We start from the raw sequence: 14,496 nt of genomic DNA, 5'->3' as shown, positions 1-14,496 counted from the left end.
TTCAGGGTAGTTTTGTTGACCCCATTCCAGACCTCACCAAGGAAAGAAAACTCAATCATTTCATGGTCATTATGACCAAGACAACTTCCAATCACTCTGACCATTCCTTCTCTGTTCATAAACAGCAGCAGACCTAATGAGATGCTTACCCTGGTACGCTCTCTTATCAGCTATGTCAGGAAGTTTTCTTTCACACGCTCCAGGAATCTCCTAGACTGCCTCCTCTCAGTTGTACCAGCACATGTCAGGTAAGCTGAAGTTCCCGCCAGAAGAACCAGGGCTACTGACCAAGCGAACTCAGCCAGCTGCCTATATATAAACACTTTGTTTCTTCATCCTGGTTGAGCAGTCTACAACAGACTTTCAACAGGACCTTAGCCTCACTGGCCTTTCCCCTGATCCTCTCCAATAACAACTCAATGTTATCATTGCCAGTATTGAGCTCCATAGAGTCTAAAAATTCTCCCTAATACAGAACCACCCAACCACCTATCCTTCATTGTCTATTCCTCCTAAAGTGCTAGACATCTTCGCTCAGACTGATTTAATAGAGTCATCAAGAAAAGAATCAGTCTCATATCAGTAGGAATCCTTTCACTTTATTCTTTCATTACCTTGGTTGTGGTAATTTTATGTATGGTTTATTCAAATGTCCCATAGGATCAGATGCTTGACCCACCCAACTGCTAGTCGTTTCTGCAATGAAAAGATCCAAAAATGTCGGAGATTTTAATTAATTCTGACACAAATGTGACTTGAAGTTATTCAATTTGGCTTCAAAAAGGTGATTGTTCAAACAAGTTATTTCCTTTTTCTTACTGGCTTTGAAGTGCTTCTTATGACATTTTTGTGTTTAAAAGCAAAAGACAGAGATGCATAAAAGTGTGTTTGCTTAAGTCAGTGTTTAAAGATTGGACTTCTTTTCTTAACATGGGAAAGTGATGTCTTCCTACCAATTGCAGAACAGATTGAAGAGAGAAAAAAAGGAAAACTAGTAATGGATATAGTATCAGTGAAGTGGAAAAAGATTTCTGCTCCATCACACAGCTACTCAGACAAGAAAAAAAATCTTATTCAACTCTACTAACATTTTACATTTTAAAATGTGGATATGCAATTGATAAAAACAATGATGTTCCCTAATAAATACAATCGCTTCCAAATAAAAGCTGAAAGTACAATGTTAAGTTTCATTTCAAAATGCAGATCAGCCACTTCAGTATACAATAAGATCCCATATTAACTGAGCACAAAAAGCAGATCAACAGACACAAACAAAATACATTATAAAACTACAATTACACAAATTGGGAAACCTGTACTTTTGAACAGCTATTCCTTCTTTGTTTCTCTGTGTAAAAGAAAGATATGATTCCATCACATAACACATAATTAAGAAATACTCTATTATCAGTCAAGATATCTCCAATTACCAAATGTTAATCATATTTGGGAAATGAAAACATGATAGCTCCATTAGTGGGAATAATGAACAAGGGAAAGATAGCTAAATGTCAGCGGAAAAGTGCATCAATATTCAGCAATGCTTCAATAAGCATTCACTGTGAGAGAAATGCACCTCCTTATCTCTCTGTCAAAAGGCTGAACCTTACATTCACAGTTATTCAGGAATACAGCTCGTTCCTTAATTGGTTTAGACTTTAATTCAGCCTTCAAAGTAACAGAAGCATTTTTTCTGTAATGTATTTGTAACAATTTGGACTCACTGAATTCATGAAATCTAAAGAACATGGCCTCTCTGCTGTCTGGATTCAATTTCTCCTCTAATCCAATAAATATATTTTTAAAAGCATCAGTAAGATCCCTCTCTACAGCATAATTAGGCAGGAGATGATTCTCAGTAACTTCCACACCTGGTGTTAATCCTTTTTATTAAATACTCAAGTGATGCAGGTGGTCTCAGAGTCTGTATTCAGAATTTAGATAATTTGTTATGAGTCGCGAGAACAAGAAATAATACTTACTTTTATTTGGCTTCTTAGTGATTCATGAAGGAGAAAACCTACTTGCACAACAGCTTCCTTCACATCAGTAATAATACAGATTTGTTGTGATAAGCTGTCTGCAACCAAGAAAAAAAAAAACATTTATTTTCATGCAAAAAATAAATTACTTATCCATTAAACATTACCTTCAATACATATACTGCTGTCTCCTGGTAGAATTTTTTCATCAGCTGTACATTTAATTTTAAGACCTCTTTCAAAGTACAATTAACATAAACACACAACTAATATATATCTGAAACTTAAAACTCATTTTACATTTTGTGATTTTTTTTTTTTACCATTTTAAAATATCATATTTAAATAATGGGTACCTGTGAAAGGGTATTTGCTCAGATCCACATTACTGCCATTAGATGACCATCAAGAAAATAATTTTTTGAAATATTTATGCTGCTTATCAATTCAGTGCCACTGAATGTAGTATTACCACCTTTGTCAAGAAGTTGCTATTAGAAAATAAACAAAAAAAATCCAGTAGACACCAAGCAGAATAAATCTTTGTCTAAGGTAGACATTTTGTAATTAGCTAAAAAATTTAATAACTGTGATTGAAAACTAATTATATTTAAAGCAGGTTTCAGTAAGACTTCAGGGACAAACAAATACTGAATATCTCCACAAAATTAACTAGTAGTGAAAGATGTAAAAGAAATTATGAAACTACAGCCATAGAAACAAGCCTCCTTAAAATTCAATCAAATACATTTAAGATTATTTAAGCAAAACTCTCACATCTTATTGTAAATTCAAAGACCTTAAAAAAAAAAAACAAAAAAAACCCACAAAAATAAACAGATATATAGGCCTAAAAATTAATTTTAAAATGTAAGCGAAGTAAGCATTATTGGAAAATGCTTTGTGCTTTTTAAATGATTATCGTAAGCAGAAACAGTGAGTTAACCACTGAGGATCTCAAAAGATAACTAGAATGATTCTGTGAATCATGGACACTTATTGTGGCCAATATTTATAAAATATTTACAAAAATAATGGTAGCAATTCTCATGTATTATGTAAGCAAGAATGGGGCAGGAAGGAAAAACAGAGAAAAGTATAAACATCTGTGTATAAACCACCACAACCAGATGAAAGTGAGAAAACAAAAATGCATGATCAGCTCTCACAGGACAGGAGATCACAGGATGTCACAACTGTGGGAGAAAGCTTTCCACAGATTCAGTGGGCAAAAAAAATACACTGAAGATAAATCAGAGTTGGCTTCTATTTAATACAGAATAACTGTATAGTCTAGAATATGGGCCAGCAGGAAAACCATACTGAATTAATTTCTTATCAGTAGAAAGCAACAAGTAGGTAGATTGAAATCAAAGAGCAAGAGCCACTTGAATTTAGTACTGGACATGGAATACAGATAGAAGATGGATGTACATAACAAAACAGAGCGGCATTTCAGATTTCTGAAACTCAGATTCTTTGGAAATGATTTAATAAAGAAAGTAAGATTGGAGCTACTACAAAAATCCACACGTGGAAGAAGGCTGTGGAATCCAGAAAGGCACCACAACTTAAGGCTGACAGTCCTTTTGTAAAAGAAGTCAGCTATCAACAAGGAGTTTCAAATGTATCCAGCAAGAGGCTGCTGAATGCCTGCAACTATAAAAGCGCATCTCACTCCCATCCCCCCTAAATCTCTAACTTCCTGTAACATACATTAGAAAGAAGATGAGCACAAAAAGGGCAAGAAAGAGCAGCAGCTTGAATTTAATAAAGAAGAAAACACAAGCAAGGATGAAAACATATTTTTAAATTGAAGGAGGAATGCAACGCTGGAGTATGAAAAAATGAAAGCAATGAAAATGTACACATTAAAAAAATACTGAATGCTTTTAAAAGATCAAGAGGAACATGAAAGAAGTCTAGGAAATCTTTTTTTTGTTTACAAAAATCAAGCTAGCAAAGCAGCAGTTCTCTAGCTGAAGTTTAAAAGTCACTTTCAATTTAAACATCAACACTATCAAGTAGTAAAAAAAAATTCTGCATGACAACTTAAATGGTCTGCACCTTTGCTGCATTATGGGGAAAAAGGCTGAGCACAGTCTTTCCCTTCAAGACCACCTGTGTGCCAGCTCTGATAAGCTGATCCATCTAGCTGTTGCACAGCATTACCACAGTGAGCGCAGGAAGGCAGCAGGAGCACTGGCTACAGCTCCCTCTGACTTCAGGAAGTCTGCTGGCTGAGGACAAACTAACTACATGCCATTTCACTGCTGGTTTTCAGAAGTCCGTCTAGGTGAATCAAATCATTTTATTCTGGAGAGCTATGTTAAAGCCATGTCATCCATAATATTAACATTCAGCTAACAAAATTTTGCATCTCATCAGACTGGAAGGGACCGCAGTTAATCTCCATTACAAACTTCTGCTGAAAGCCTATGAGGACAGTCACATAACCCCATGGATCTTGAAATCCTCTGAGGACAGAGCCTGCACAATCTCTCCAGGGAACCTACTGACTCCTTCACTGTCTTCATGTTACTTTTATTGAATTGGAACTCCCTTGTTCCAATTTTTTTTTTCCTTTTACCTCTCATCTACACACTGATACTTCATCTTCCCAATCTCGCCCCTCACTGTTATATTACCTATCAAAATGTCTATTACTTTGGCTTCTTCTTCCTCTTTTATTTTAAACTTATTGCCCTGGAAACCTTCTCTTCCCAACACCTGTCTCCCATTGTCCCCTAACTTCTTCCCAGCTGTCCCTGATTACGGCGTAATCCTCCCAACACTACCACACATTGAATATATATCTGGAGCATATTATGGCATAAAGTTAAAAATAGTTAAACTCTTTCACACTGCCAAATTCTGATCAGTTAAACATTATATGTCTCTGGGAGGAAAGTAGGAGGCTTTTTTTTTTTTTCATTAAAGATAAATCTGATACAGGATTTCAGAATTTATTCTGTTTAAACTGCTTCCTCTCTACAGTAGACTCCTTCATGTTGCATCAGGCAACAAAGCAAAGATTCCCCAGTGGGATTTTACCTTCTCTACTTCAGGCAACCCTGGTGCAAACACACAGATCACCTTGTACAGGCAATAAGGAAGCATTCTTAGGAAGCAATTTATCTGGCACACTTCAGTTGTTCCCTTTCAAATAAGATTAGCTGCTCCCAAGACAACACTGACTAGATCACCACCAGCTGTAACAGTAGGTACCAGATACTAGCTTAAGATATTAATACTTGATGTCAAAAACACGTACATTCTGTTACAGGAGTCCCAACTTCACAAACTTTTCACTTATTATTTTCTTCCTGCAGACTTTGGGTAGTTACCTCCCACTTCATTATCCTTTACACCAAGCACCTCTTATACATGTTCTTTCCCCCATTACTGGTACACATTAATTTCTTCCATAAACAGCTCTATTTTTGTAATTTTATTAGACAAAGCATTCCTGATGAAATTAAAGATTTCCTCACATTAGCTTCTAGTGACATAATATTGAAATATTACAAATTAACCTGTACAGATTTGTAAAGGAATTCAATTTGGTGGTCATCATTTTAGGAACATTGTCATTCCCCGGCAACAACTGTTTGTTCATTTCCCACATTCTACCATAGTTCGTGACAGTAAAATAAAGAACTGATATGCAGACAACTGTAATTATATAGTGACCTTAAATATTTAAATTTTATACTCAATACACTAATACATAATGCAATTATAGGCACATGTATAGAAAATTCCCCTTTCCTAACAGCCCTGAAAAAATGCCATTAACAGGCTATGCATTAATTAGGAATTTTGCTTGTATTACCTAAACATGTGGCTGAAATACAGGCCTCTTGGTGGATCTCCCATCCCTGGAGGTGTCCAGGTTGGATGGGGCTCTGGGCATCCTGATGTAGGGCCTGATACAGTGTTTGTCAGCCCAGTTCAAAGCAGAGGGTTGGAGCTCAATGACCTTAAAGGATCCGTTCAACCCAAGCTATTCTATGATTACTCCATTACGAGTGCAGATAGATTCCACCAGGCTCATTTTTGAAGTGTCACAAAAAGATCACTGTAACCTATTTTTGCTGAGAGCAAAGCAATAAACAACATAACTTGAAAAAGAGTTCTCTAAAATATTCAGAAAAGGATAAGAGAATTTCAGCTAGGAAATGTAAACATTTTAACTTTTGGAAATTAAAATGGAGAAAATATGCCTCAGCTTAAATGTATAATTTAATTTTAAAGACAAAATTCTCTTAAACCAGAAACAAGCTAGATTAAATATGAAATCTAATTCTAAGTTATTCTACGCCTTGTTTTGTCTGTCGAAAATACTAGATACAATACTGTTTTAGGTCACATTATTATTCAGTAACAACTGTTACAGTCTTTTCCTAAGATCTCACTCAAAATTATAAATTAAAAGGTACATGTGTTTAAGGAATTACCTTAGTTTCATAATGTATTAAGTCTACTCTAACAAATTATTGAGTTTACTCTAGAAAGCATGCCACAAAGAAAGAGTAATTATAACACCACTGTTCAAATACAGATTATAAACATCATATTCTACTGATTTAATAGCATAAGAATAAAAATGCATCTGAATGGCATATAGGTTTCAGCCTAGAGACAACTTTTTTTCTTCTAATTGCACATATTTGTATAATACATATGCTTCTTTTTGTAAGCATATTTACATATCATTCCTATTCTTGGCCTGTCATTATAATTCCCATTGCTTTGCAATGTTCCCTGGTCACCAAATAGTTTTAATTTTTTAAGTGATTTCAAAATAAGAATCCAGTATATCAAAACTTAATTTTCACTTTCTGAAAATGGCTTGACAGCTCTGGACGTTCTCCCTGGCATCTCCAGTCTGTCATAACAGATTTGTATCTACCGCTTAAGTATTGCCAATTATCTAGTTCATTCACGTTTATCATGGGTTGAAACAGTTTGTACAACACAGATAACCAAAAATATCTAATTTTTGTTTACCCATTCCACATTTCTTTGTAGCCACAAAAAACAAAAACAAACTCGATACCGCACCTACCAATACTAACATACAAAAAGGAGAGGAATATTCAGTGATAGAAGATGAGGAAGAGGGTTATTTTCATCCAGCAATAACTATTTTGAGGAATACCTCTTTACCTACTATTCTATTTCTTTCGCACTGTGAAAAACAGCCACTGTCTAATGGGCATACAATGTCAGAGGCAGATGCTGGTAGCATGACACCAGAGGTTGAACCTTTCCACCAATATTCCTTTACATCATGTTGCCGTGAGACAGACGGCAGCAGAGGGGCAATCCAAACAAGTGGCATGTGACATGGAAGTGCATATGAAGCAAAGGTACCTCACTGAATTCCTCCATGTAGGAAAATGGCACCCAATGACATTCACTAAATCTTGCTGAACGTTTATGGAGATGAAATGGTGGATGTGAGCACAGCGAAATTTCGTCTGCGTGGGCAACATTTTCCTAGCAATGATGCCATCACAGCAGTGTGAAACAGTGAATCACCTTCTCTGGTATGGATTTTTACAAGCACAGTATGCAGGCTCTTGTTCATTGCTGGCAAAAACGCACAGAAAAGGGTGGTGACTATGTTGAAAAATAGTGTTTTGTAGCTGCAAATTTGCACTGTGGAATAATGTTATTGTGCTTTTTATATCTGTTGCATTTTCCACAGAAATAATCAAGAAGCATTACTTGCAGAGTGACTTATTTTTCTTCCGACTTGCAAAATTTAATTGTGTGTATATCCACGGAAGCAGATACTCATGCAGCCAAATAGGAAGGCAAAGTATACAATCTGCAAGTGCACATCTGTTGAAAAGTCACTACAGAATAAGGGCCCTTAAGAAAAACAAGGAGAGGGAAAGAGTCAAACTCTAAATTACTTTTCAGTTTTACCGAGAAGAAACATTTAAAGTTTACATGTTGGAACTAGAGTTCAAAGATACTTGCCCTGAGGGCAGTAGTCGTAATGGAAATATTTTTAGGATGTTTTGTATTACCCTGATCTTAACTGCATTTCTAGATGAGTCACTCTTATTGTAAGATGATGTTTTCTTACTCGAAGACTATTAAAAGTAGGCATGTGCCACTTTGTCTGTATACTCTACAAGTTCATACCTGCTTAATTAAGAAGAGCATAAAATTGTTAGGACCCTGAGATTTTCATAAAGTGGTTGTTTAAAAGAAACTAGAGGAAATGAGCAAATTACTAATACATTTTATGAAAACAGTCTCAAAAGATAAATAACAGTCTATTTACATTACTGAAGTATTTCACTTATTACCTTGAATGAAAATGACATATTTACTTATAAATCTGTAAAGTACAATGCATGTACGCATGTACATTTTCCTTACTTCTACTTGAGTGAAGTTTACCAAGCTGAAATTTGTCCATTATTACATCTAATTAGGCTAACAGTTTAAAAACTGGCTGTGCTTCTGCAAAACACTTGGGACTTGCTTCTTTTTGTAATATGGATGACTAAAAAAGCACTCTCATAATTACAGACACATGATTAATTTCATTTTTTTTTTTCAGACATTTAATTGCCGGGTACTTGTTACCATAATCATTTTTTCTGTATTGGGTTAATTAAATAATTATAATTTAATATATGGACAAAGAAATGCAGAAGTACCTCAAAGGAAAAAAAAATAGCAAGTAGTAGTCCAAACTAAACCACAAATAACATATTCCTTAGCAAAACTGTCCACAGACACAAACACAACCTTAATATTCCAGCATAAAAATGTAAACATTGGAAGATCAGTAGAAACTGCATTCTACTCAGTTTGAACCTGGAGCCTGAATCCACCCAAGTGTGCGATACAGGACCACATCCTCATCAAAAGCTCAACTCAAAGAACCACCATCATGTAGTTCACCGTCCCACAGGTAACACCATTCATATCCAAAGTGATATTCAGTATCAGGAACTGGCACCTATACAAACACGGACATCCTAGTAGTACAGCGCTTCTGAGGACTACCAGACCAAACACAAAGGTTCTGCCCACTATGCTCAGCAAGGTTAGGGACAAAACAGGAGCCAATTTCAAGCAAAAGCATTTAGCAAGGCAAAAAATAGTAAAGAGAAAATTCCTGCTGTAAATATTTTTCTAGGAAGTTGTTATCATCATCCCTGAGGTTTCCCCTTCCTTAACTCCTGCAACACTGTGAAAGCAAATCTAAACTTTAAGGAACTTAGTTTATTCATACAGACCAGGCAAAATAAAAGACTACTGAAGCAAATATATTAAATAGTGCCAGAGTAACAAAATATATCAGTGAAGATCAAGCAAGAGATTAATCTGATTTACCACTGTGCAGGTCTTTATTTCTACTTAAAACCACATAAATCTTTTATCATAACCAACAGCTGAAAAAGACTTACCACCTATTGTGAAAGTAAAAAATGTGATAACATGATGAAATACATACGTAAAATATATATCAATGAGCAGTATGAAAAAAAATGAGCAGTCATTTACAGCATTCTTGCCCCAATTATAAATGCATAGGTCCTGCCAAAAGTAACACCTCCTGCTTATTTCTATGGAAACTACAACAGATGAACATGGTTCTACTTGATCCAGTAATGACTGAGTCTCAGTATTCAACAGCAAAGTAAATATGAAAGATACGTAGGAAAAGGAGAATGAGATCAAAATTAACACAGAAATATGAGTTTGGTGAGATTTACTTCAAGTTGAAGACTGAACTTTTGCCAAGACATGACCAGTATTTTACATGCATTCAGTTGACTTATTACTTGCATCATTTTATGCTGACATGATTGGCTTCAAAAGGCCTGAATAACAAAAAAGCACAATTCTTGATAAATATTTTCAAATATTGTAATCAAACAATAAATTCAAGCAACTGTACCAGACTCTGATTTCCTTACTAATATTACAATTAGAAATAAATTTATTTTAAATTCTCTACTACATAAATTTTTTAAGAATATAGATAATACTTCAAATTTTAAAAGAATCTTTACTATACATGCATGCATAAACTATCTATCATAGTATCCTATGAGTAGGAATTCATTGAGAATTCTCATACAGGTACAGACAAATTAGTATTTTGCTAGATAAAATGAACTGGATGCTGCTGGTAAAAATAGGGACTTAAGATTTATTTAATACTCCACTACTATTCTAGCTTAGTACTGATAACAAAAACTAACAATTTAACTGAAGTTAAGTCAGTGGAAGAAATCAGATCATTAGTTATGGACAAGCCTAATGACTGGTGGAATGGGATCTACAGTTAGACTAGAAAAAAAGAAGTCTTTTTTAAATATAATTACTTTTGCAATTATCAAAGATTGGAGACTTCCCTCCGTTCCACTGAACCATTATTAAAGTATTACTTCTAATCCCCACTCATCAATGAGATAAAAATCATTTATTGATTCTATATCATGCTACACCACGAAACTCCTGTTTTCCACATTGATTTGTCCTATTAACCATTTTTTTTTCTTGCAACTCATTTCACTTATGTGACAGGCATAGCAACAGTGTGCAAGCTTTCAAAAGCTACTCTATAGTACTATAGCTACTCTATAGTATCATCTGGATCATTACTGAAGTTAGCTAGTATTGACCCCTGAGGTAGAACATTGTAGTGTTCTACCTGTAAGAAAGGTCCACTAGCAAGACCTCACTCTTTGATCCCAGCAGTTCATACAGTTATCAGTCCTCTACATTGCCTAGTTTTCTAATTTATACTTGATCCGTTTTTTAATGAAGATGCTATGGGGCACTGTATCAAAAGCCTTCCTGAAATCAAAATAAGCAATAGCCACTGCCCTCCTCTCAGCCATAAAATTAATCTTCTACAGCAAAATGACCATCACCATGGTCAGCTATAATTTTCCCTTTGAAAACTCATGATGACTACTCCCAGTCACATTCTCAGCTTTAATATGCTTAGAAATCTTAGATTTGAAAGCTAGAGGAGTCTGGTACCCCTAGGAATCTTACTCAAAACAATATATTCAAGAATTCTAAGCTACCAGCTGTGGAGAGAAGAGCCAAGTCCTTGCCAAAAACAGAACTTTGAGGCTTCCAGGATTCTACCTCCATGATGTGTTCCTCAAAAATTCAGTAACTTACTTTCAGCGACGCATATATTAAAATTCAAGGAGGTATAGAGAAGCAGCGTGCAGAATGGCTGATACCACAGAAACATCTAAGTTATGTTTAAGCTTTCTAGCTTGTTTGCACTGGCAGAGCTGTGCTCAGCATGTACTGCTTTACTTAAGCCAGTAGCTAAACTTACATCAGTTATTTTAACAATACTCAATCCATCAATGTTACTCACCATACTCCTTTCTCTGGAGAAATATTTTTAACCTGAAGTCCCCTTTTCTTTATTAGTTTTTGGGTATTTATTCTTCAGTTCACAACAAAAAGTCAAGTAAGAGTCACCTGAATCAGCGTCTCTCAGTTTAAAATAACCACTGTGTTCACTGTGAAGTACTTACTTCATCCTTTCTAGAGTGTGTTAAACCTACATTTTAGGCTGCTATTAAACCACTGTATCAGCACAGGAAAAGGTTAAAATCCAGTCAAAGTGTGTATATAGACATGTATGTCTGCATATATATACACACATACACACTTTTAAAAAATACACATTTATTGTAAGTGAATACACACATGATGTATCTACAACAGAAATATATTTATATGTATTTTCATAGTATATATAACTATATCCACTTGCTGGAATATCTCAAGATCATATAGTTGCTATGAGAAAACAGTAAAAAAAATCCTAAAGAGTTAACATATGTTTTAGTCTACTACTTAGAATGATGGAACATATTCAGAATTGAACTAGAATTAGAAAACAGATATTTGTTTAATGCTTATAAAGTCTTTCAAAATTAATCTTATTTGCTATGTACACAGCTTTTTTATAAGATTTTCTGTTCTAAGAGTAGTAAATAATAAAGGTCAAAAATGCATAATTTAAAATATCCCTGAAAACTAGGTAAAACAAGTTGCCTAAGCACATTTTACTCATCTTAAAACTTTTCTTAAAGACATTTAAAACAACAGTGTACAAAGAAAAAAAACTACAACAGACCCAGGAATATGCAAATTGGCAGCAATAAGGACAAATACGTACCCTTAATAATTGATTCAGCTGCATACAGATCCCTCTTGTAGGTCACCTAAAGGACAGACAAACCTCATTAGATTTAACACAGCAGGAAGGAATGCAAAACCAATAAAACAATGCCTTGAAGGCAATTCTTTATGTTTGAAATACCAAATGTAAAGAAATGATATTGTCAATTTCTTAATTATGATAAAATATTACTGGCAAGTCATGAGAACAGAAGTTGCAGATACTATTGGAGACCTGAAGCATTTTTAAAAATACTCAGACCTGATTAGCAATCATTTGAAAATACACCTACTTTTAACCGTTTAACAAATCATTGAAGTATGATATTGCACCAATTTTCATACATTCTTCATAATTCCTTACAAAAACGTATTTCTAATCTGCAATTTCATCACGAAAGAGATTCATGTTGAAAGGACTTGTGAAGATTAAAAACCATACAGGTAGAAGCCTAGTTATTTCTTTTACTGATATGGGTGATTTTCTTCAGCGCTGTAACATTATTACTACTAATGAGAGTCTTCTTTCTTATTTCCATATCCAGAGCTGACACAAGGTATTTTTGTCCACAATAAAAGCTTGCTAGCTACTGTTAACCCTAAAGCACTTTCAAAGTCTCTACCTTCCTAGAACAATTCTACAGGTGTGACCTAAGGTTTGGGGGGTTTTTTGTGTGTGTTTTTGTATTTGGCTGAAATGAAATGTATGCCTTTTGCTTACATTAGTTTACCAAATAATTCTTAGGCTACTTTTCATACTTTGCTTCTGATCAATTATCTTTTTACTTGTAACTCCATAAAACTTTGTGTCCTTTGCAAAAAAAAAAAAAAAAAAAAAAAAAGTATAGGTAAAAATGTATCAGATCAATATTGTGGAGTACAACAGCTTCTGCACGTGGTGAAAACTACAGAAAACTATCAGTTATCTAACTTTTAATCTATTTAATGACTAAAACAGTTACAGTCATCTTTTATTTTTAATTAAGATGCCACGTAGCAGAAGTGAAACTGCTGCCAATGGAGTACTACATCAACACTAACATCTTATGAGCCAAGACTATAATCTTGTAAAACAGGCTTGGAATCAATTTCACAAAATAAATACATTCCACGTTGGTTATATTAATTATATTAGTCCACTAACTCTTTGATAATCAAATTCTGCCTGTAGCAGCATACTCCTAAAACTGCTGATCAACACCAAATTTACATACTTTAAGTACTCAGATACTACATTTTCATGCGACAACATTAATTTTCATACAGTCCACTCAAACATCCAGCATTTCAAGACATTTTTAATACGTTTGTTGTAGAACAGAAAATTACTGTATGGAATATTAACACAAATAACTCACCAACACAGAATATGAAACCGACACCTGCTAATTCCCCAAAGGCAGACTAGTCTTAATTAGTAAACACCTCTCTACCATTTTGTATTATAAACAAACTATTGTATCTATTTTATGAAACCCATTCATATAGGCTATATTTGAAAAACCTCAGAATTGCTGGAGAAGTGTTTGTTTGTTTTTTGATTCTGTGATACTAATAATTCTACCAGAGTACTGTCATTTCAAGAAAACAACAAATACGCACAGAAACAATCTTCTCCAACAGCTTTGAGTTATTTAATGCTACAGTTTGTGCACCTAATACAGGAAGGCTTATCCAACAGTAGGGCTCCTATTTAATTGTGTTGGCCCATGACTTACGGCAGCAGAGGTTGAACCTTCCTCTAATAATCCATTACATTTTGTCACTGCGCAACAGATGGCAGCACAGGGGCAGTCTTGGCAAAATAGCACCTGAGATGGACATGCATAAGAAGCAAAGCTGCATCACTGAATTCCTCCATGAGGAAAAAATGGCAGTTGATATTCACTGACACTTGCTGAACATTTATGGAAACAGCAAATGCAAGCACAGTAAGGTAGTGGGGTGATGTGTTCCAGCAGTGGGAACAAAGATGTGAAAGACAGCCATATTCCAAACAGCCATATACAGCTATCTTATCACGAAATAAAGTGCAATTCAATCAGCTCATCTTTGAGAATCAGCAGATTACAACCAGAGAACCATGTACAGAGATGAATACTGGCTTCAATGCACTGAAAACAACGGCAGCAACGTTGGAATATCACAATGTTTGCACCAGCTGGGTCCCATGATGCTTGCACGGGAACAGAAGATGCATATACAAGTTTGTCAGAACCAACTGAATACAAGGCTGAAGGTGACAGTTTCCTGAGATGAATCCTTACCAGTGATGAGACATGGTGGCATCACTATGAGCCAGCATGGATTG

General features: G+C 34.9%; 1 protein-coding gene across 1 annotated transcript in view; it reads right to left on the bottom strand.

Annotated features, from left to right (window-relative positions):
• CRPPA (CDP-L-ribitol pyrophosphorylase A) overlaps positions 1 to 14,496 on the bottom strand; it is a gene marked incomplete at both ends in the record, with an annotated part of 103,924 nt that overhangs the window by 49,242 nt on the left and 40,186 nt on the right. Inside the window, 2 exons of the mRNA XM_079538723.1 lie at positions 1,986 to 2,083; positions 12,184 to 12,229. Coding sequence (XP_079394849.1) covers positions 1,986 to 2,083; positions 12,184 to 12,229 — 144 coding nt within the window. The remainder of the gene's footprint in view (positions 1 to 1,985; positions 2,084 to 12,183; positions 12,230 to 14,496) is intronic.

This window comes from Tetrao urogallus, assembly GCF_951394365.1.
Source record: "Tetrao urogallus genome assembly, chromosome: 7".
NCBI lineage: Eukaryota > Metazoa > Chordata > Aves > Galliformes > Phasianidae > Tetrao > Tetrao urogallus.
Note: the sequence above shows the minus strand (reverse complement) of the source record. Positions and strands in the feature narration are given on the sequence as shown.